This window comes from Salvia miltiorrhiza, chromosome 5 (genome assembly GCF_028751815.1).
Source record: "Salvia miltiorrhiza cultivar Shanhuang (shh) chromosome 5, IMPLAD_Smil_shh, whole genome shotgun sequence".
NCBI lineage: Eukaryota > Viridiplantae > Streptophyta > Magnoliopsida > Lamiales > Lamiaceae > Salvia > Salvia miltiorrhiza.
Window position 1 is genome coordinate 51,381,308 of NC_080391.1, and position 24,881 is coordinate 51,406,188.

Here is a 24,881-nt window from a genome sequence, read left to right on the forward strand (position 1 = left end):
AGTTCAACGTTCAATCCAAAATCACGACTTAAGTCCTTTGGATTGGCGTCACCAAAACAAGTATTTCAAGAACCTTCGAGCTTGTTCAAGAATCAAATGGAAGAGAAGAATCAGAGGATTAACTAGAGATTGCAACCGCATAAATCTATTCTCAAATCTATCAAATTATCTTTGTAACGCGTTTTGTATTTTATCAAATTGAAATACAAAAAAATTTGTGTTTACACTTAACATTTCAAATTTTATCATCTTTGTGTCATTAACGGTTTACCCCATCTAGCAAGGAATTTATAGACGGGGCATTTGGTTTTCCATTTGCATCATCAAATGAATTAGGAATCTCGACAATAATAGTAAAATAATTTTTTTCGCATAGTCAAACCTTCTGATAGTTTGCAATTAAGATTATCCCTGATTTTAACCGATTATCCCTGATTTTAACCGATTTCTCAAGATTTCGATTTCAAACAAATTTTCATCGTTTAGACTCGATATCAAATGTTAGGTTTTTAACAGACTTAAAGAGAGAAACATTTTAACATAAACAAATTTATCGAATTTCGCAAATATTAGATGCCGTTGTCAAATATGTTGCTTCTTTCGAAAGTTGGCCCAGATTTTCAAACAGAAAAACAATTTCAAAAACAAATTTCACTAAGAAGGATGGAGCTGTCGAGATAGTTACCTAGCAAAAGTCATTATTGAAAATGTTTGAAAAAAGTGTCAAAACTGTAAAAATGAGTCGAAAGTAGCGATATGTGATAGAGCATTGAGTCAGAGAGAATACAGTGCTCAAACGTGCAGTGCACGTGATGGATAGCAAGCTATACATATGTGGGTGGAAGTGGAACTCATGCTGCAAGAAGCTTCTGGATGTCCTTCTGTGGAAAAAGAGCATAAATGGATTAACGCCAAGTTTTGTTACAACTTCATATGGATTATAGAGGGAATATTTCTCATTTTCTTGATTATCTTCTAGGCTCTTTGATAGTAAATTTACTATAGAGTTGATGCGATCCTTTAGTTTTCATAAGAATAAACACAAAAGAGCTGAAAGAATATACTCCCTCCATCCCAATTTAAATAATGCACTTCTTTTAGGCACGAGATTTAAGGAGAGTAAGATTGTAGTATAAAAGTGTGTAAATGTGTGTGGGGCCATATTGTTTGTAGTGTAAAATTATTATCAAAAATAGAAACGCACCATTTTAGTTGGGACGGCTAAAAAAGGAATATGCATCATTTAAGTTGGGACGGAGGGAGTAACTTTGTTTTGGACTCGAGCTCGAAAACATTGGTCTTAGACATTAACCACTCTACCGCTAAGCCAACACACGCACACAACAGATGATATTTGTTCGTGTAGGAAGTTTTACCTCTATTTGGAATGGGGAGGTTGTTGGTGGATATCTTTCGACTACTTTGCCATTTTTGTCCACCAGGAACTTCTCAAAATTCCATTTAACTAAATCACCTAGAAATCCTCCAGCGCTGGATTTCAAATATTGATAAACCGGAGCTGTATTTGGTCCATTAACATCAACCTGCACAAACTAAACTTTAGAAATCCATTCTACAATTAATATTCTGCTCAAACAGTACCAAGAGGGGGGAACCTACCTTATCGAAAATTGGGAATTCTGCTTTAAATCGTGTACAAGCAAAATTCTTAATGTCCTCATTCGATCCTGGCTCTTGGGCCCCAAACTGATTACAAGGGAAGGCCAAAATTTCGAGTCCTGCATCATCATACATATGTTGGCAAATTGACCTCACATAATCCTCTATCGGAAAAGCTTTAGATATATTTGAAATATTAGTGTGATGCTGATCAATGGAGATATGATCTCACCTTGAGTTTTGTACTTTTCGTATATATGAGAAAGCTCAGTATAATTTGATGACGTCAAACCACTGAATCCAAAACAATCAACCACGTTCAGTTGGCATGCATTCAACAAAAATTTTCATCTTAGAGATACAAGTCAGATTTGCAAGCATATTTGATAATCATACAAGTAAATTAGAGGGAGAAGATATTACCATCTTGAAGCAACATTTACTATTAAGAGTACTTTTCCTTTGAATTTGCTAAGTGCAACGTCCTTCCCATCGATATCCTGTTTTCAGTGAGAGCAGTTTGTGATTACTTTTATGATTTTATCCCTATTATCTCTAATATGAGCAAAAATATTGTAGACATAAATGCCGTCAATCATCTATCTAACTGGAAAATTGCATAATAAGACTTCAAATGCTGCAAATTTGTCAAGTGAGGTATAGAGTCCGAATGAGATTGATACTAAGCAACAGTATATCATTTCTTTACTGACATGATTTCAGAAAGGAAGTTATCAATGTTTAAGATTTAACGATTCAAAGTTATTCATCGAAAGCCTGAATAAAATGGATTAGGTTCGATTTTGAAGTGCCACGAGGTTAATCCTCCTAGTCACAAATCACTAATATTTTCAACAGCAGAGAAGTACGAACAACTCCTTGTGCTAAACGCCTAATTCACTAGACAAAGGAATGGAAAACCAAAAGAAGCTAAATATCGTTACCCCATGAATTGAAGATCAATGAAAATTTAGATAATTTGTACACTTGAATACAAAAACTAGGGAACAGTTTCAACTACAAGTCTACAACATTCGAGCTGAATAAAAACTAAATCAACTTCGACAAATAAGTAGAAAATAGTAGGCACAAAATCAGGCCAATCAAACACTGAATTTAGCTAATCAATGCTATTTCTAAGCACTTAATTGGCAAGAAACACTACATCAATAAACTTCAATTTCATATTCTACTTCGTTTTAACTGTTCACTTCCTGAAATCTAATGTCAGCGTTTCCTTCATAATTCAACACCAATCAAACATAACTAAACTCAAAACCACAACTGAAATAAGTAAAAAAAGAAACAAGTGTGCTTGTGCGTGTGTGTGTGAGGGAGAGGGAGATAGAGAGGGGTAATAAGTTACCTTGACACTGAAATCATGAATGGTCTTCCCCGTAGCAGCTCTGGCGTAAACAGAGGCGAACGATCGGGATTTGAAAGAGAAGCCAGATAGAATCGGGGATAAAACGGGGAAGCCATCTCGAAGAAACGTGGATTTCGAAGAGCTGAGACTCGACCAATTCGACGATTCGAGAAACGCCAGCACGGAATTGGAGGGGAGGTGCTGTTTATTGAGAGCTAAACTCTGCAGCGGCGCTGAGAAGACTGAAGAGAAGGACATGGAAGCCATTGGCGAGGCCGGAACACGCTGAGTGTGTGGATTTTGGACGCAGTAGTTTGGTAACAGAAATGTGGGTCTCGTGGACGTGGTGGATCGGATGTCTCGTGTTTCCTTGTTTGTTTGGAATGGGGAATACAACTGCCACGTGTTCCATTGATCAGCACACTCTCTCCCCCTATCCAAACTACCTACTTATAGTGAAGGACCACATTGAGTAAGTAGTGATGCATTGGGATTACTTGATAGCTTATTTATTTTTTTTAATTTTAATTTTTATGCTTTTCATTTAAAATAATTTTACTCAAATTTAAATAACATATTTTTCTAATAGTTAAAAACGCAATTAAACTAAAACATCATTAAAAATTACATAAAAAATAAAAACACCTAAAACATCATTAAAAATTACATAAAAATTAAAAACACCTAAAACATCATTAAAATTACATAATTAAAATCCTAGTCTAGACCACGACGCTTGAGCACGTCGGCGACCATGGACGCGTGCAATGCCCTTTGTGCGTTGTATCCGTGTTGAGGAGCTGCATATCGAGCTCACTCTTCTTGATATCGTTCCTCCTGGTGTACTGGGCGGTGAATGCCCTCATCTATTGGTCTGACCTGTCCAACCTCTCCACTATTTCGGGTGGAGGCTCTGAGCTCATCTGCAACGCCGACGCATTCCCCTTCCCCTTCGCCGTCTTCGCCGTCGCCTTCGCCGCCTTGTTGCCAATGGGCCGGGAAGAGGAGATCTCCTCTCCCGACGCCGAGGTGGTAAAACCGCCCTCTTCCGTAGTCTTTGTCCTCTTGGAGGCATGCACGTCTCCGGCGAGGTACATCGACTTGAACTTCGAATTATTCCGGAGAACTTTCCACGCGTTCCAAAAGTTGAATGCGGCCTTTTGTGGGCTTCGAGCCTTGAAGACGATTTGTGCCTTGTCACGGAGCATATCATCAGAATGGCCGGAAGGCCAATTGTTGCACGTCTCCACCCAAATAGCTTCCCAGAGACGCACATCCGCGCTCACTCGGGCCCAGTGGCCTTGAATTTGCCGGATTTTAAGCTCGACACCGATGATGGGGTTGACACGGTCGCGGATCCGTCCCCAATACGCCTTCCCCGTTTGATCCGTCCCACGGATGGCGTCGTTCGTCTCCTCCGCCCAAACTTGGACGATGAGATCCGTATGCTCGGGAAGATAAGTATGACGGAGCCTTTATTCCGTCGCTGGCTTGTCGTGCTTGATTTTGTGGGCGATTTCCTTCCTTCAGCCGCCTTTCTTTGGTTTGGAGGCACTTTCCTCGGCACTTGCTGGGGCATCCTCGGCACTTGTTGGGGTCTCCTCCAAGTTGATTCCCCCCATATCGGGGTGATAATCGGCGGAGAGATCGGGGCACCAATTAGGATCATAGTAAGGGTTGTGTGGATCCATGAAAAGGAAAGATGAAGAAATAAGATGAAGGAAATTGTAAAGGAAGAAAGAAAATTGTAGAGGAAGAAAATGTGATGAGAAATGGAAGAGAAGGGTTTTTAAAGAGGAGAAGGAAAAAAAAATTGAACGGTCAAGGACCAAATTCCAAGAAAATACAACAGCCATTTTTTTTTCAAAATTCAAAATTTGTTATTTTTTTTTTATTTTTTTTTTATTTAAGGCGCGTGCATTGCACCCGCCATATCTCTCTCCCCCTTCGTGTATACTCGAGTCTTCGAGCAGGCCTCCAGTAAGGTCACCCTGCAACGCCTTACTCGAGTAAGGCGATCGAGTAGAGCGTTGCGGGTGCTCTAAGGACCTCCACTATGGGGAGGTTCCTTGTCCATGTGGCAATTAGGGATGGCAATGGGCCGGATCTGGACTGGATCCTGCTTGGTCCAGATCCAGATTCATATTTTTTTACTTAGATCCATATCAGGTCCAGATCCATTGGATCCAAAAAATTAGGATCCAGACCCAGATCCATTAGATCGTCCAGACCCGAATCCATATTATTTTCTTTTCTAAAATAATTGTGACTAAAATTAACATTTCGAATAAGCAATACTTAAATATATTTCCTACATCAAATTACTTTTAACTATCTTCTAATTGTCAATTGTAAGATCAGCTTGTTTACTTCCATGATTACTAGTTTACTACTCTCTCCTAGGTTTACTCTAGCCACAGGTGCTAAAGTGCATAAACATGTTTCGTGCTTAGTTTCACTTGCAATTAGAACTATCAATTCATCTGTATATATATTGCGTTTTCATCAAATAGATACATTTTACTTATCAAAACAATAAACAAGAAAAGAAAAAAAAAATATAAAAATGAGCTTAGGGATGGAGAATTAAAAATAAAAATATTATATATTTAAATATAACTGGGTCCATGGAGCGGATTTGGACCGGATCTGGGTTTTATATCAACTACTCCAGATCCGAATCCAATTTTTTAGAGAGTGGTCCAGATCCGGTCCAGATCCGCCGGGTCCAAATTTTGCAAGGTCCAAAACTGAAAAAAGGGTCTGGATCCACGAATCTGGACCGGGTCTCGAATCCATTGCCATCTCTAGTGGCAATCATGCTACCCCGTTCTACCATAGTGGAGCCAAAAATTGGGGTACCAAGGAAGAAATGGGTACCTGCAGAAGAAGCTGGTGCTTGGCTGACGCGGTGGGGACCACAAGGCTTTGGGCGACGCGCGAGTGGAGAGACGCTCGACCTCAGCGCACACAGTTGGAGCGCGTGCAATGCACGCGCCCACTGTGCGGCTGGTCAACAAATACGGCGAAAAGGCAGCTGGGCCACAACACTTTCGTTTCCTTTTTTTTTTAATTCTTGTTTCCAATTGTGCATGTATTCTTTTATTTTTGTTGTCTTTTTCTTAGTTCTTTTATATTAAATAAATATTAGATGTTAAAAAAAAAACTGATTAATATTAAAACTTTTGAAAATTAATCTTTTTAATAATTTTTTTTGAAAAATCTACTACATAAAGCTACAAAAAGTAACGGGCAAATGAACAACAGTCAAATTTTTAGATTATAACGTTGAAATAAATAACGGCTAAATTTGTAAAAACCATATTTTTTTCCTATAAATAACACCATATTTTCATATCTTTCTTGCACAACTCTCTATTTTCTTGTTTCTCGAAAAATTTCAAGAACATCATGAGTGGATTTCCAAATTGGTTTGATCCCTATGGATCAAATTCTGCTTCTCAAAATTCAAGTTTCCATTCTCAAAATTCTGACAATCCTTCTCAAAATTCAAACGTTCGTTCCAATTTTACAAATTTCTCGTGGCCAAATATGCCTAATCCTCAAATATATCCTAACAATCCCATGGTATAAAGAAAACATCACTGACATTATGTATGCTTGCATTATTTTACATAATATGATAATTGAAGATGAAGGGGAAATGGCAAGTCAATGGGTTGAAGACGAACCAAGTAGTCGAGCAACAATATTGCAGAGGAAATAAACCGTGGTTCGGTAGAAGGATTCAACGAGTACCTCAGAAGGGGTGCTAGAGTACGCGACAAAACAATACATCACCAACTTCGATCCGATCTAGTTGAGCACGTGTGGGTGCGATTCAGCGATGATTAGTGTCATAATTAATTTTTTTTGAGTTTGTCATTTGGTATTTAAATTAATATGTTGTGTGTATTTAAATTTATGTTTTTAATTTTAGTTGTGTGTTGTAAGAAATTAATTTTCAATAAAATGCGCGTTTGAATTTTAATTTTTGTTAGCATAATTATATTAATTTTAAAATTGTATGTTATCATTTAAATAAAATAATTTATTCGTATAATTATATTAATTTTAAATTATAGTATTTAAATAATTAATTTATTCATATAATTATATTAATTTTATTAAAATAAAATATAATACAAATTAAATACACAAATATATTTGTAAAATAATAATGATAGTGGGGTCCATGAATAGTTAAAAGTGAGGTAGTGCTATAGTGGAGAAAATATGGGGTAGTTGAAAAAGGAGGTAGTAGATGAGGTGGCACACATGTGGCATCTAGGGCTGGTAAACCGGTTAATCGGTTAACCGAATTAACTGATTTTTATTTAAAAAAATTCATATTTGTAGAATGTGTGCAATAGGATTTGAACTCTTGACCTTTGAAAGAAATAATAAGGTCTTATCCACTGTACCAATTCATAACTTATGATAATTTGGAACAAAAAAAAAATTATAGATACTTGAAATATTAATGTATTATTTAAATTAAAATATTAAAATATAAATTAATTAATTTAATATAAAATAAACCAGTTAATCGGTTTAACCGGTTAACGGACCGGTTAAACTGATTAACCGATTAGTGATGAACACACTAACCGATAACCGAACCGAACCGAAAAAACCGATTTTCGGTTCGGTTACAGTTAAAACCGATTAACCGGAACCGTTTTACCACCCCTAGTGGCATCCACTATGGGTAGCACCATAGTGGATGCTCTAATACTCCATCCCTCAAACATCCTTCTAAATTACGAATTTTAATAAAAAGTAATTGTGTATTTGATGAGTAGAGAATAAGTCTCACAAAAAGTAAAAATTATAAGAGTAATAATAATAGATAACTTCAGCCCCTTCGAGTTGGCCACAGGGACCTCTGACGCCCTACACCATTGCGACAGGCGGGGGCTTGCCCATCAACCTACTTTGACAACAGGTGGCAGGAGCGCAACGACCTAGCCCACACAAAATAGAGTTTTCTTTTACAATCTGATGCCCTCAAATCACTTCAGCTACGGCCGGGCAGCATTAAAGGAAGCTAAAGCTTCCTGGCAAAGCTTCAAACAAAACAAAGAGGTTGGGCTATCTCTTCTTGAGGCTTTCCTTCCTCTTATAGCAAAGTCTGACTCCTCCATTTTTGTAGTACGGAAGGGGGGAAGCTATAGGAGCTCAGAGCTCAGTAAATAGGACTATAATACGTTCTAGCGAATATTAAATCGAATTTAGGGCAATGTAAATAAATTCTGACGAGATCGATTCCCCATCTCTATGGATTCTTAAAAAGACAAATCAATTTCTATCTCCGAATCGTTGCTACTCGCACCAGAACGAAGAATTTTGACATATCTTTATTTTTAAGAACAGACCAAAATATATATATATATAAAAAAAGATGTTTGAAGGACGAATGGAGTATTATTTTATTCCCTCTTTTCTTCTTTCCTTGGGGAGGATAAATATGTTTGCTCCTATTATTGTTAAGGATGTACATAGTGTAGAGCTCAATTCTAATTAAGGTTGTACTGGTATTTTATCAGCATAAAATTAATTTGTTTGATTGGGTTAGTTATATCAATATATACAATATTTTAGTAAAAGTAGTGAGACGCCCCTTTACTTCGATAGTTGTTTGTTTCTCAATATCCCCACAATTTTAAGGTGTATTTGCCTTTTATCCCTTTAAATGGATGAATAATATAATGAGGTATAAATTTATCATTTAAAATGGGTACCATATTTTTTAGTTTTATACTCCCTCCGTCCATAATTTAATGTTCTACTTGCCTTTAAAAATCTGTCCAAAATTTAATGCCTTATTATACCATTTTACTCTTGTTCTTTTCCTATATTTACTACCCTTTGACACTAATGGACCCACCTTAAAATACTTTATCATTTTTATATTCTATATTTACTACACTTTATCACTAGTGGACCCACTCACAACACATTTATCACTTTAGTCAACTATCTTTATCACTTTAGTCAACTACCCTTATATTTCATCCACATCACATTTTTCAGCTTTATTAGTCTCCGTGCCCACACCAAAGTGGGGCATTAAATCGTGGACGAAGGGAGTATCTTATTTGGTTTGAAGGATAATATATTTAAATTCTATGGTTTGAAGGATAATATATTTAGGGCGAGAATTTAAACTACCCACTTTCATAACTTATCTATCAAAACTATCTATCCTTAGAGTATCCATAGTGGTTGAGTAAGCTCCTTACTCTATAGAGTAGGTGACCACTTATGAGTAAGGAGCCCACAGTGGAATGACTCATTCTCTTACTTTATATTTTTAGTTTTGATTTTTGTATTTTTCATTTAACTTTATTTGCACAAATTTAAATAACACAATTACTTAAAATTAAAATTGCATTAATTTAAAAAAACCTACAAATTACATAAAAAATATCTAAAGACATAATCAAAAACTACTTAAAAAAAATTATCTAGTTTCCACTCCCCTTCTCTGAGCTAGAATCGTCGCCACCCGTTCTTTGTGCCATTCTAGCTGCTCCGGAGTCATGTCGGAAGTAATGAAGATGATTCGATCGTTGTGGATCTCCCTCTTGAGGGCATTCTTTATGTCGTACAGCTCCATCATTCGATCATCGTGGATCTTCCCCATTTTGGTCGACACCTCGGATGGCGCCGTTTGTCTCCTCCCCCCAAATTCTGATGATAAGGTCTGTCTCTTCTTGGGTGTAGGTATGACGTGGACCCTCCCTTCCTCCACCGCCGGAGTCGGCGCCTTCTCCTTGTAGGTAGGGATGGCAATTTACCCGCGGGTAATGGATACCCGCGAAAACCCGAACCTATTAGGGTGGGTTTGAGAGGCATTTGATATCCACAGACAGTTTCGTGGTTGCAATTCACTATCCATTTTGTCACACCCCAATTCTTGAAGGAATAAATATAATCGAGGTGTGAATAATTCATAGAAATAAACAAGGAAATACCTCGTTAAAACCCAAAATAGGATAGAAAGTCGGGCTATGCCCCTTTGGATCACAAGTTTTGTTTCATGTTTCTGACAACCAACATTCATTAGCATAAAACTAGAATTTCAAATTTAAGCTCGACATGAAGTCATCTTAAGTTGAGAAAACAAAAGATGTATAAGAGTAATTGCTACAGCGGAAGTCTAACATATGAATTTTAACTCTAGCCTCAGCTCCGTCCCGTCAGCACCAGCCAGCCAACCTGAAAACATTTGAAAGTATTTTTGGGCTAAGTACTAATGTACTTAGTGGGCATGCATTTTCATAAACATTTCATATTTTCGTAAGAGCAGTTTATCCAATTATACTTGACATGACTTAGAAGGTTTTAAAATGAAATAACTTCTAAGCATGTTAAAACATTTTTCATTTGTGCGCACATGTCACACTCCCTTTCTGTTACTCGCTGTGATCCCGGACCTTTTAGCCACCGACGGATCCATATCTCCCGCTTTACTTGATCTGAGGGCGTAACCCAGTCAAGTTCCCATTTGGGACCCAATGCTCCGGAACACATCCCGTCGAGCACCCTTATAACGCCTCATACATGATTAGTGCCCGAATGGAGATCAACCCACCGAGTCAGCTAATAGGTGTACACAATTCTCAAACAACGTGTTAGGTCATAAGAGAACCTCGATCGATTAACTTATGCGAGCCTTAAACAGAGCAGAGTGCACAAAATATTTTATTGGATAAACAGTTTTCATTACATTAAATAAACAATTTGCATTTCATTGAAAACATTTAGAGCTTAATAACTCAATCATACTTTGTACATTTGGAAAGTAAGCCCACCTGGATAGGCAAAGCCTGAAGATCATACACATATAAACCTGTCTTGGAAAAGTAGCGCTAATCCTCCTGGTCATCACAAAGCCTACAAGAAATTCTATCCTTAATAGGTCTCATGAAACTAATCTTAATGTATTTGTGGATGTACTAAACATACTTGATTCATCACGCCGGGTTTTCAAATTTAAAGAATAAATACTTGAAAACTAAATTTCTTGAGTTAAGGACACCAACAATATCCTTACTCGATTTTCTTTTAGTGTTTTAGGGTTCTAGCATCCATAATTCGTTCCATTAAAGACAATCGAAAACCAACATAACCTCGTGACTAACCACATAATATCACTTAATCACGTAAACAATAAACAGAAAGAAATAAAATCCTCAAGTTTAGTATCATTAAAATCACAAGTTCACATGAACATAAAAGAAATCATGCACCATTTTTATAACATTCTATACATTTCATTTTTTTTCATGTAAATAAATAAGAAATTCCATTATTCATTTATAAATAATAAAACATTTTAAAATCCATTGAGATGAAATAAAACATTTTAACCATTTAAAATCCATACTCAAAAAGCCTTGAAATATTATAAAAATGAGGGTTTAATCCCAAAATTTGTTTTCATTTTTAAAGTCCATCAATAAATTAAATAAAAGAACGGACCTCATTTAAAATAAATAGTCCCAACCTTAAATATTAAAATTTAAATCAAGAGATTTAAATTCACTAAAATAATTTAGTGAAAATTCAAACACATAGGCAACACAATCACATAAGGCACATAAGAATCACAATCAAACATCATTAAAACATGCTCTGTTTTTACACTGGTTCAACTTCAAAATTTAATCTGTTCTGACTCTGACATCTCCTGGACTCGAGACTCATACCAAAAGAAAGATCTTCGAGTCTAGTTTCATATAAAAAAAAGTAGAGGCGAAAACTCCAAGTGGTTTGAGAGATATGACGTTTTTACCACGATCTACCATATTCGGCAGTTTTGAGCAATCGAAAACTTTGATTTTTGAAAATAGTAAACGTTGTCAAACTGGGCTCAAATTTGGTGGATATCTAGATAACACAATAAGGTTAATACCATAAAAATTTGGAAATCTATATCACACAGGAAGCTACTGAAATGAATGACTCTTTCCACTGTTCTCTGAAATTCTCGGTGGTAATGTGCAGTTTAGGTTTTGCATTTTAAAGAAATATCAAACGAAATTGAAATAGCTTGAAATTTTACTAGGGTACTCAATACTCATGTAGAAACTTGCTATAAAATTTTCAAAGCTATTAGACATGGACAAACCATCGATCACAGTAGGTCAGTAGACCTACGAAATTCTCCAATTTGTATTTAAAACTTATATATCTTAATAATATCTCTAACTTGAATATAACATCATAATTCTCAACAACAACTCATCCCAAAACTCATTTCATCACTTCTAATCATCAATCTAAACCATCACTTAACATCATAGCATGCTCAAGAAATCATATACCCACTCAAATCTTCAAATCAACATCATATAACAAAATCACATATAGAAACACATATATATCATCTTCTTCCTCAAACTAACATTTTTCATTTTTCACTTCTCAACCTCAAGCTTCAATCTCATCCATCATTAATCATCTAGATCATCTCATAAACTCAAATCCATCATCATATAACTCAAGCCAAGTCAAGAAAATAAACAACAAAATTCGTAGGGTTTCAAGCTCCTAATTTTCGAAAGTTTCATAAAAATAAGTTGGGTGATTTCCTTGCTCAATCATGATCATATACTCACTCACATATCATTAATATGATCAAATAAATAATCTAAGATCACTTACTCAAGGATTTAAAAGGTGATCAAGACTTTGCTCCAACTTTGATCTTAGCTCTAGCTTCTTGAATTTGATGAGATATGATAGTATTTGATTGGATTGGATGGTGGATTATCTCATAGTAGTGTTTGATGAAGCTTCTCTAAGCTTTCTTCAATGGACATCAATGGAGGAAAAGAGAGTATAGAGAGAGATTTAGTGAGAGCCGAGAGTGAAGTGTAAAGTGGGTGGAAAGAGTGGGTGTAGGTGGATGTAGTGGGAGTAGTGGGAGTAGTGGTGGAGGAAAAAGAGTGTAGTGGTGGAAGAGTAGGTGGATGTGGAAGAGTGGGTGGAGAAATTAGGTGGAGAAATTAGGTGATTGAATAAAATAAAAAGTCTTCCGGGTTGTACTATGAAAACTGTAATAATCGTTCAGTGTTTGCTTAAATAAATAGCTCGTGTAGATGCTAAATGCTTAATATAAATAAATATGCAATGCATATAAATTTAATAACTAAATTTACAAATGTTTTTGTAAATCATTTTTGTTGGAATTAAAATAAATTCATTTTCTTTATATCCGACGTGAATCATCATGACTTCTAAGTTCAAAATTACTCTAAATTTAGCGAGGAAAAAGCGGGGTGTTACATCCCTCCCTCCTTATAAAAATTTCGTCCTCGAAATTGCATATCTGGGTAATCTAGTTTGGGATACTAGACTTCACTATCAGTGCGGCTACATAGCTTGATTGTTATCGCATCTTTCTAATTGTAAGAACACCATGTCTATAATCTCGAGAACTGGTGACAAACGAACTCATTCTAATCATATTATGCTTATCGTGATGGAAGCAAAATCTTATTGTGACAACTACATAGTGAGAGTCTATACATTGGGATGACTAAATTGACAATCACCGAGATCATAGTCATGTGGGCTGGCCAGACCCAGCACGGCGAGTCACTCAGTCAAATGGGAGCTTCGCCCCCATTCATGTCAACTTCTTATCTCTTTATAAAGCTCTAAGTCAACTTTTAACTTAAAGCACTTACTTCTAAGTACTTCAATCATAATCATTGGTACCATATAAGTCCATTCTATGCCGTTCTAGTGGTGCTGTCACGACTAACATTCATAAGGCATTATTGGGTGGTTCTCAAACGGTTTGTAAAAGAACTCATCATTCTAATCATATAGGCAGTGAACCTAAAATGATAACATAAAACTTTCTCATCATTCATACATGCATACATACATACATATATTTGCTTTCTTTGAAATTTTGAGTCATATGGACATTAAATGTCCCTTTCATGAAAAACTTTGCTTATGCCGGAAAGATTCAAGGAATCTAACTCGACCATACATACATACATACATACATTGATTCGTTAAGGGCTCGGGTTGTCCCAAACACGACATTGAGCTTAGTTATATGAGTCGAAGACCCAAAATAACAACATGAAGAATAATTTGCAGTTCACATAACATCATAAACATAAGGCGCACATTTTCTTGAAAACTTTCATAACATCTGAAATACATATATGTATATTTTTGAAACTATTATCATACCTTTGTTGCGGCAGTGTGACGGCGAGCTGAGGGCTACTGACATTCTTAGAAGTCTAGAGATACTATTCTAGACTCGACATCAAAAACTTATGGTTATCAGAGACATGAAAGGAAACTCATGCTCTGATACCATTCTGTCACACCCCAATTCTTGAAGGAATAAATATAATCGAGGTGTGAATAATTCATAGAAATAAACAAGGAAATACCTCGTTAAAACCCAAAATAGGATAGAAAGTCGGGCTATGCCCCTTTGGATCACAAGTTTTGTTTCATGTTTCTGACAACCAACATTCATTAGCATAAAACTAGAATTTCAAATTTAAGCTCGACATGAAGTCATCTTAAGTTGAGAAAACAAAAGATGTATAAGAGTAATTGCTACAGCGGAAGTCTAACATATGAATTTTAACTCTAGCCTCAGCTCCGTCCCGTCAGCACCAGCCAGCCAACCTGAAAACATTTGAAAGTATTTTTGGGCTAAGTACTAATGTACTTAGTGGGCATGCATTTTCATAAACATTTCATATTTTCGTAAGAGCAGTTTATCCAATTATACTTGACATGACTTAGAAGGTTTTAAAATGAAATAACTTCTAAGCATGTTAAAACATTTTTCATTTGTGCGCACATGTCACACTCCCTTTCTGTTACTCGCTGTGATCCCGGACCTTTTAGCCACCGACGGATCCATATCTCCCGCTTTACTTGATCTGAGGGCGTAACCCAGTCAAGTTCCCATTTGGGACCCAATGCTCCGGAACACATCCCGTCGAGCACCCTTATAACGCCTCATACATGATTAGTGCCCGAATGGAGATCAACCCACCGAGTCAGCTAATAGGTGTACACAATTCTCAAACAACGTGTTAGGTCATAAGAGAACCTCGATCGATTAACTTATGCGAGCCTTAAACAGAGCAGAGTGCACAAAATATTTTATTGGATAAACAGTTTTCATTACATTAAATAAACAATTTGCATTTCATTGAAAACATTTAGAGCTTAATAACTCAATCATACTTTGTACATTTGGAAAGTAAGCCCACCTGGATAGGCAAAGCCTGAAGATCATACACATATAAACCTGTCTTGGAAAAGTAGCGCTAATCCTCCTGGTCATCACAAAGCCTACAAGAAATTCTATCCTTAATAGGTCTCATGAAACTAATCTTAATGTATTTGTGGATGTACTAAACATACTTGATTCATCACGCCGGGTTTTCAAATTTAAAGAATAAATACTTGAAAACTAAATTTCTTGAGTTAAGGACACCAACAATATCCTTACTCGATTTTCTTTTAGTGTTTTAGGGTTCTAGCATCCATAATTCGTTCCATTAAAGACAATCGAAAACCAACATAACCTCGTGACTAACCACATAATATCACTTAATCACGTAAACAATAAACAGAAAGAAATAAAATCCTCAAGTTTAGTATCATTAAAATCACAAGTTCACATGAACATAAAAGAAATCATGCACCATTTTTATAACATTCTATACATTTCATTTTTTTTCATGTAAATAAATAAGAAATTCCATTATTCATTTATAAATAATAAAACATTTTAAAATCCATTGAGATGAAATAAAACATTTTAACCATTTAAAATCCATACTCAAAAAGCCTTGAAATATTATAAAAATGAGGGTTTAATCCCAAAATTTGTTTTCATTTTTAAAGTCCATCAATAAATTAAATAAAAGAACGGACCTCATTTAAAATAAATAGTCCCAACCTTAAATATTAAAATTTAAATCAAGAGATTTAAATTCACTAAAATAATTTAGTGAAAATTCAAACACATAGGCAACACAATCACATAAGGCACATAAGAATCACAATCAAACATCATTAAAACATGCTCTGTTTTTACACTGGTTCAACTTCAAAATTTAATCTGTTCTGACTCTGACATCTCCTGGACTCGAGACTCATACCAAAAGAAAGATCTTCGAGTCTAGTTTCATATAAAAAAAAGTAGAGGCGAAAACTCCAAGTGGTTTGAGAGATATGACGTTTTTACCACGATCTACCATATTCGGCAGTTTTGAGCAATCGAAAACTTTGATTTTTGAAAATAGTAAACGTTGTCAAACTGGGCTCAAATTTGGTGGATATCTAGATAACACAATAAGGTTAATACCATAAAAATTTGGAAATCTATATCACACAGGAAGCTACTGAAATGAATGACTCTTTCCACTGTTCTCTGAAATTCTCGGTGGTAATGTGCAGTTTAGGTTTTGCATTTTAAAGAAATATCAAACGAAATTGAAATAGCTTGAAATTTTACTAGGGTACTCAATACTCATGTAGAAACTTGCTATAAAATTTTCAAAGCTATTAGACATGGACAAACCATCGATCACAGTAGGTCAGTAGACCTACGAAATTCTCCAATTTGTATTTAAAACTTATATATCTTAATAATATCTCTAACTTGAATATAACATCATAATTCTCAACAACAACTCATCCCAAAACTCATTTCATCACTTCTAATCATCAATCTAAACCATCACTTAACATCATAGCATGCTCAAGAAATCATATACCCACTCAAATCTTCAAATCAACATCATATAACAAAATCACATATAGAAACACATATATATCATCTTCTTCCTCAAACTAACATTTTTCATTTTTCACTTCTCAACCTCAAGCTTCAATCTCATCCATCATTAATCATCTAGATCATCTCATAAACTCAAATCCATCATCATATAACTCAAGCCAAGTCAAGAAAATAAACAACAAAATTCGTAGGGTTTCAAGCTCCTAATTTTCGAAAGTTTCATAAAAATAAGTTGGGTGATTTCCTTGCTCAATCATGATCATATACTCACTCACATATCATTAATATGATCAAATAAATAATCTAAGATCACTTACTCAAGGATTTAAAAGGTGATCAAGACTTTGCTCCAACTTTGATCTTAGCTCTAGCTTCTTGAATTTGATGAGATATGATAGTATTTGATTGGATTGGATGGTGGATTATCTCATAGTAGTGTTTGATGAAGCTTCTCTAAGCTTTCTTCAATGGACATCAATGGAGGAAAAGAGAGTATAGAGAGAGATTTAGTGAGAGCCGAGAGTGAAGTGTAAAGTGGGTGGAAAGAGTGGGTGTAGGTGGATGTAGTGGGAGTAGTGGGAGTAGTGGTGGAGGAAAAAGAGTGTAGTGGTGGAAGAGTAGGTGGATGTGGAAGAGTGGGTGGAGAAATTAGGTGGAGAAATTAGGTGATTGAATAAAATAAAAAGTCTTCCGGGTTGTACTATGAAAACTGTAATAATCGTTCAGTGTTTGCTTAAATAAATAGCTCGTGTAGATGCTAAATGCTTAATATAAATAAATATGCAATGCATATAAATTTAATAACTAAATTTACAAATGTTTTTGTAAATCATTTTTGTTGGAATTAAAATAAATTCATTTTCTTTATATCCGACGTGAATCATCATGACTTCTAAGTTCAAAATTACTCTAAATTTAGCGAGGAAAAAGCGGGGTGTTACATCCCTCCCTCCTTATAAAAATTTCGTCCTCGAAATTGCATATCTGGGTAATCTAGTTTGGGATACTAGACTTCACTATCAGTGCGGCTACATAGCTTGATTGTTATCGCATCTTTCTAATTGTAAGAACACCATGTCTATAATCTCGAGAACTGGTGACAAACGAACTCATTCTAATCATATTATGCTTATCGTGATGGAAGCAAAATCTTATTGTGACAACTACATAGTGAGAGTCTATACATTGGGATGACTAAATTGACAATCACCGAGATCATAGTCATGTGGGCTGGCCAGACCCAGCACGGCGAGTCACTCAGTCAAATGGGAGCTTCGCCCCCATTCATGTCAACTTCTTATCTCTTTATAAAGCTCTAAGTCAACTTTTAACTTAAAGCACTTACTTCTAAGTACTTCAATCATAATCATTGGTACCATATAAGTCCATTCTATGCCGTTCTAGTGGTGCTGTCACGACTAACATTCATAAGGCATTATTGGGTGGTTCTCAAACGGTTTGTAAAAGAACTCATCATTCTAATCATATAGGCAGTGAACCTAAAATGATAACATAAAACTTTCTCATCATTCATACATGCATACATACATACATATATTTGCTTTCTTTGAAATTTTGAGTCATATGGACATTAAATGTCCCTTTCATGAAAAACTTTGCTTATGCCGGAAAGATTCAAGGAATCTAACTCGACCATACATACATACATACATACATTGATTCGTTAAGGGCTCGGGTTGTCCCAAACACGACATTGAGCTTAGTTATATGAGTCGAAGACCCAAAATAACAACATGAAGAATAATTTGCAGTTCACATAACATCATAAACATAAGGCGCACATTTTCTTGAAAACTTTCATAACATCTGAAATACATATATGTATATTTTTGAAACTATTATCATACCTTTGTTGCGGCAGTGTGACGGCGAGCTGAGGGCTACTGACATTCTTAGAAGTCTAGAGATACTATTCTAGACTCGACATCAAAAACTTATGGTTATCAGAGACATGAAAGGAAACTCATGCTCTGATACCATTCTGTCACACCCCAATTCTTGAAGGAATAAATATAATCGAGGTGTGAATAATTCATAGAAATAAACAAGGAAATACCTCGTTAAAACCCAAAATAGGATAGAAAGTCGGGCTATGCCCCTTTGGATCACAAGTTTTGTTTCATGTTTCTGACAACCAACATTCATTAGCATAAAACTAGAATTTCAAATTTAAGCTCGACATGAAGTCATCTTAAGTTGAGAAAACAAAAGATGTATAAGAGTAATTGCTACAGCGGAAGTCTAACATATGAATTTTAACTCTAGCCTCAGCTCCGTCCCGTCAGCACCAGCCAGCCAACCTGAAAACATTTGAAAGTATTTTTGGGCTAAGTACTAATGTACTTAGTGGGCATGCATTTTCATAAACATTTCATATTTTCGTAAGAGCAGTTTATCCAATTATACTTGACATGACTTAGAAGGTTTTAAAATGAAATAACTTCTAAGCATGTTAAAACATTTTTCATTTGTGCGCACATGTCACACTCCCTTTCTGTTACTCGCTGTGATCCCGGACCTTTTAGCCACCGACGGATCCATATCTCCCGCTTTACTTGATCTGAGGGCGTAACCCAGTCAAGTTCCCATTTGGGACCCAATGCTCCGGAACACATCCCGTCGAGCACCCTTATAACGCCTCATACATGATTAGTGCCCGAATGGAGATCAACCCACCGAGTCAGCTAATAGGTGTACACAATTCTCAAACAACGTGTTAGGTCATAAGAGAACCTCGATCGATTAACTTATGCGAGCCTTAAACAGAGCAGAGTGCACAAAATATTTTATTGGATAAACAGTTTTCATTACATTAAATAAACAATTTGCATTTCATTGAAAACATTTAGAGCTTAATAACTCAATCATACTTTGTACATTTGGAAAGTAAGCCCACCTGGATAGGCAAAGCCTGAAGATCATACACATATAAACCTGTCTTGGAAAAGTAGCGCTAATCCTCCTGGTCATCACAAAGCCTACAAGAAATTCTATCCTTAATAGGTCTCATGAAACTAATCTTAATGTATTTGTGGATGTACTAAACATACTTGATTCATCACGCCGGGTTTTCAAATTTAAAGAATAAATACTTGAAAACTAAATTTCTTGAGTTAAGGACACCAACAATATCCTTACTCGATTTTCTTTTAGTGTTTTAGGGTTCTAGCATCCATAATTCGTTCCATTAAAGACAATCGAAAACCAACATAACCTCGTGACTAACCACATAATATCACTTAATCACGTAAACAATAAACAGAAAGAAATAAAATCCTCAAGTTTAGTATCATTAAAATCACAAGTTCACATGAACATAAAAGAAATCATGCACCATTTTTATAACATTCTATACATTTCATTTTTTTTCATGTAAATAAATAAGAAATTCCATTATTCATTTATAAATAATAAAACATTTTAAAATCCATTGAGATGAAATAAAACATTTTAACCATTTAAAATCCATACTCAAAAAGCCTTGAAATATTATAAAAATGAGGGTTTAATCCCAAAATTTGTTTTCATTTTTAAAGTCCATCAATAAATTAAATAAAAGAACGGACCTCATTTAAAATAAATAGTCCCAACCTTAAATATTAAAATTTAAATCAAGAGATTTAAATTCACTAAAATAATTTAGTGAAAATTCAAACACATAGGCAACACAATCACATAAGGCACATAAGAATCACAATCAAACATCATTAAAACATGCTCTGTTTTTACACTGGTTCAACTTCAAAATTTAATCTGTTCTGACTCTGACATCTCCTGGACTCGAGACTCATACCAAAAGAAAGATCTTCGAGTCTAGTTTCATATAAAAAAAAGTAGAGGCGAAAACTCCAAGTGGTTTGAGAGATATGACGTTTTTACCACGATCTACCATATTCGGCAGTTTTGAGCAATCGAAAACTTTGATTTTTGAAAATAGTAAACGTTGTCAAACTGGGCTCAAATTTGGTGGATATCTAGATAACACAATAAGGTTAATACCATAAAAATTTGGAAATCTATATCACACAGGAAGCTACTGAAATGAATGACTCTTTCCACTGTTCTCTGAAATTCTCGGTGGTAATGTGCAGTTTAGGTTTTGCATTTTAAAGAAATATCAAACGAAATTGAAATAGCTTGAAATTTTACTAGGGTACTCAATACTCATGTAGAAACTTGCTATAAAATTTTCAAAGCTATTAGACATGGACAAACCATCGATCACAGTAGGTCAGTAGACCTACGAAATTCTCCAATTTGTATTTAAAACTTATATATCTTAATAATATCTCTAACTTGAATATAACATCATAATTCTCAACAACAACTCATCCCAAAACTCATTTCATCACTTCTAATCATCAATCTAAACCATCACTTAACATCATAGCATGCTCAAGAAATCATATACCCACTCAAATCTTCAAATCAACATCATATAACAAAATCACATATAGAAACACATATATCATCTTCTTCCTCAAACTAACATTTTTCATTTTTCACTTCTCAACCTCAAGCTTCAATCTCATCCATCATTAATCATCTAGATCATCTCATAAACTCAAATCCATCATCATATAACTCAAGCCAAGTCAAGAAAATAAACAACAAAATTCGTAGGGTTTCAAGCTCCTAATTTTCGAAAGTTTCATAAAAATAAGTTGGGTGATTTCCTTGCTCAATCATGATCATATACTCACTCACATATCATTAATATGATCAAATAAATAATCTAAGATCACTTACTCAAGGATTTAAAAGGTGATCAAGACTTTGCTCCAACTTTGATCTTAGCTCTAGCTTCTTGAATTTGATGAGATATGATAGTATTTGATTGGATTGGATGGTGGATTATCTCATAGTAGTGTTTGATGAAGCTTCTCTAAGCTTTCTTCAATGGACATCAATGGAGGAAAAGAGAGTATAGAGAGAGATTTAGTGAGAGCCGAGAGTGAAGTGTAAAGTGGGTGGAAAGAGTGGGTGTAGGTGGATGTAGTGGGAGTAGTGGGAGTAGTGGTGGAGGAAAAAGAGTGTAGTGGTGGAAGAGTAGGTGGATGTGGAAGAGTGGGTGGAGAAATTAGGTGGAGAAATTAGGTGATTGAATAAAATAAAAAGTCTTCCGGGTTGTACTATGAAAACTGTAATAATCGTTCAGTGTTTGCTTAAATAAATAGCTCGTGTAGATGCTAAATGCTTAATATAAATAAATATGCAATGCATATAAATTTAATAACTAAATTTACAAATGTTTTTGTAAATCATTTTTGTTGGAATTAAAATAAATTCATTTTCTTTATATCCGACGTGAATCATCATGACTTCTAAGTTCAAAATTACTCTAAATTTAGCGAGGAAAAAGCGGGGTGTTACACATTTAGTTCGTGGCTATGGGTTTGGATACTTACTATCCATACCCGCGAAACCCGTTTACCCACGAAAAATATCCGCGAAAATACCCGCCAATTACCCGTGAAATACCCGTCAATTACCCGTTAAATTTGTTATAAATTTATAATTAAATTTTATTTCGCGGGTATCCAATGGATAGTGGGTGGCGGATATCCGGCGGATAGTGGGTGGCGGGTATTCGACGGATAATGGGTGGCAGGTATTCGACGGATAGCGGATGACGAATACCCGACGGGTAGCGGGTATCCGCGGGTGGCGGGTTTGGATACCATTTGATATCCATGGATAGTTTCGTGATTAAAAACCACTATCCATTTAGTTCGTGAGTATGGGTATGGATAGTTACTATCCGTATCCGTTGTACCCGATTGCCATCCTTACTTGTAGGCAATTGCCTTCCACCGCCTGCCTTTCTTCGGCTTCGACACACTGTGGGCAGCCGGTGCCTCCTCCTCGCCATGTGGGGTCTCCTCCCCCAAGTTGAATCTCGAAAAAACAAGATTGTAGTCACCGGAGAGATCGGGGATCCAATTTGGGTCGTAATAGTTGGAATTGTTTGGATCCATTTTTTAAAGGTTTTGAGAGAGAGGATGAAGAGAAAATTGAGATGGTGTGAGAGATGTGATGGAGATAATTGTGTGGGTGAATAAATGGTGGATGAAGTACATATTTATAGAAGAAAATTAACAAATAAATAAACAACAAAAAAAACAAGGCAACAGTCAAATAGAAAAAAAAGAAAAAAAAATTCAAACGGTCAAATAAGATAAAAAGAAGTCAAAAGAAAATAAAATTAAAAACAAAAAATAGGCAACGATCGAATCATTTGAATTTCCGAATTTTTCATTCTTTTCTCTTTTTTTTTTTTCACGCGTGTATACACCTACATGATTTAAAAGAGAATGAGTCTTATTCGATGGGTGGCTTACTCGAGTAAGACTCATCGTGTAAGCCACTACAGATGTTTTTATAATAAATATACTCAATCTATCTAATACAAAAAACAATGCAAGCCTACCAACACCACTTTACTTTTGGGTAGATTGAGTATATATATTATATAAGTGAATAGTTTTGATAGATAAGTTATCAAAGTGGGTACTTTCGCCTATTAACACATGGAGTATATTTATTCACTGCTTATAAGATGGTTTAAAATTATACCACACTCTTTTAAGTATAAAATTATCCATTTTGAGTTGCCATAAAAATTATACAATTTGTCCGAATTTTTTCATACATAAAATCAAACGAGATATAAAATGGTAAATATATCTTACCTATTCTTTATACCTCAAAGCAAACACACTATAGTCTTATATGTCGACTGGATTTTTCTTACGTTAATAAAATATACTCGTACGAATGGAACATCTTATATGTCGACTGGATTTTTCTTACGTTAATAAAATATACTCGTACGAATGGAACATCTTATATGTCGACTGGATTTTTCTTACGTTAATAAAACAATACTCGTACGAATGGAACAATGTCGCTTCGTAACAAAAAAAATATTGATTAAAAGAATCACAACATATTTGAGAGAGTAGTTGGAAATATTAGACCACTTTTAAATTATCTTTTCTCAATCAATAAATTAACTTATGGATTGAATTTTTTCTCAACATCCTCAATATTTCAACATATATATCCTCATATCGGTTTCGGTACCTTATTTTTTAATGACATACGAATCCGAGGCCATCTATCTCATGAATTGCCTTCAATGAATTTGTCACATCATGATTCACGACTTATAATTTATTTGACCCACTTGGGCCAACTACATGCTTATTTCTAGACGCAAATATTTTTAAATACACTTTGTTGACAAAAAAACCTCAATAGATTGGGCTTTTATTACAAGATATTCACTGATTTTCAGCTGTTAATGCCACCGACAGTGCAAATGGGAATACGATAATTTTGTTGCATGAATAAATTCCGCACACGAAGGATTCGAATTTAAAATATTTAACTTTAAAAAATAATCCCTCTATTCTTAAGTTAATATATACATATAATATATTTTTAAATTATTTTTGAAAAATACTCCAAAATTTGAATATGAACAATGAAAATATCAAATAAGTATAAATTATATTTGTAATAATTATAAATTCAAATTAAAAAATTGATTATGCTCAACATTCCAGCTAGTTTTTGAGAATACTCCTTTTTTTAATCGCATTTTGCAATTTTGTCCTATTTTACGTCTATAATCTATAATATATTAAAAAGACAAATTCAAATTAAAAATTGAGTGACAATTTTGTAGTTATAATAAAATTAAAGGCTTATTTGTAAATTATATTTTTTATTTTTATTTTCTAGTTTCTTTAACTTTCTTATTTTTGTTTATTTATTTTCAAAATTATATTCGATTAATTATAAATATGCATATCAAATTAAAGATCACGATAAGAGCTTTAATTTGATATATTTTTATGTAAATATTTAATTTAAAATATAAATATTATATTTGTTTAGATATTAATTTTGTTAAAAATTCTCTCTCATCCTTTTGGAATAAATCTATTTTTAATTTTTTTAGTATTTTTGTATTTGTTAACTTATTTTTTTTACTTTTCATAATATCATATTTTATAATTGTGAATTCTTCTTATTTTATTTTTCTAATATTCA

General features: G+C 34.7%; 1 protein-coding gene and 3 long non-coding RNA genes across 4 annotated transcripts; all 4 read right to left on the reverse strand.

Moving 5' to 3' along the window:
• Positions 1-636: 636 nt before the first annotated feature.
• LOC131024873 (probable phospholipid hydroperoxide glutathione peroxidase) lies at positions 637-3,400 on the reverse strand. Its single transcript, XM_057954424.1, has 6 exons — positions 2,987-3,400; positions 2,044-2,120; positions 1,853-1,914; positions 1,621-1,739; positions 1,377-1,544; positions 637-881 (listed from the first exon to the last, which is right to left on the reverse strand). The coding sequence occupies exons 1-6, from the start codon at positions 3,251-3,253 to the stop codon at positions 852-854; spliced, it is 723 nt and encodes a 240-aa protein (XP_057810407.1). The 5' UTR covers positions 3,254-3,400; the 3' UTR covers positions 637-851.
• A 6,563-nt stretch (positions 3,401-9,963) lies between these two features.
• On the reverse strand, positions 9,964-12,929 carry LOC131024874 (uncharacterized). The gene is made up of 3 exons (XR_009102008.1): positions 12,662-12,929; positions 10,807-10,888; positions 9,964-10,210 (listed from the first exon to the last, which is right to left on the reverse strand). It is a non-coding gene; the product is annotated as an uncharacterized LOC131024874 (long non-coding RNA).
• A 1,489-nt stretch (positions 12,930-14,418) lies between these two features.
• Positions 14,419-17,384, reverse strand: LOC131024875 (uncharacterized). Its single transcript, XR_009102009.1, has 3 exons — positions 17,117-17,384; positions 15,262-15,343; positions 14,419-14,665 (listed from the first exon to the last, which is right to left on the reverse strand). It is a non-coding gene; the product is annotated as an uncharacterized LOC131024875 (long non-coding RNA).
• Positions 17,385-18,873: 1,489 nt separating this feature from the next.
• LOC131024876 (uncharacterized) lies at positions 18,874-21,837 on the reverse strand. The gene is made up of 3 exons (XR_009102010.1): positions 21,570-21,837; positions 19,717-19,798; positions 18,874-19,120 (listed from the first exon to the last, which is right to left on the reverse strand). It is a non-coding gene; the product is annotated as an uncharacterized LOC131024876 (long non-coding RNA).
• Between the last annotated feature and the right edge of the window lie 3,044 nt (positions 21,838-24,881).

What these genes read in the sequence shown, in the direction of transcription:
- LOC131024873 (XM_057954424.1), bottom strand. Translation starts at nt 3,253, where the DNA reads ATGGCTTCCATGTCCTTCTCTTCAGTCTTCTCAGCGCCGCTGCAGAGT. An exon ending in GTAAATGTTGCTTCAAGATG is followed by an intron (nt 1,915 to 2,043) that starts GTAATATCTTCT and finishes TTTTGGATTCAG; the next exon opens with TGGTTTGACGTCATCAAATT. An exon ending in CCTCCCCATTCCAAATAGAG is followed by an intron (nt 882 to 1,376) that starts GTAAAACTTCCT and finishes CTTTTTCCACAG; the next exon opens with AAGGACATCCAGAAGCTTCT.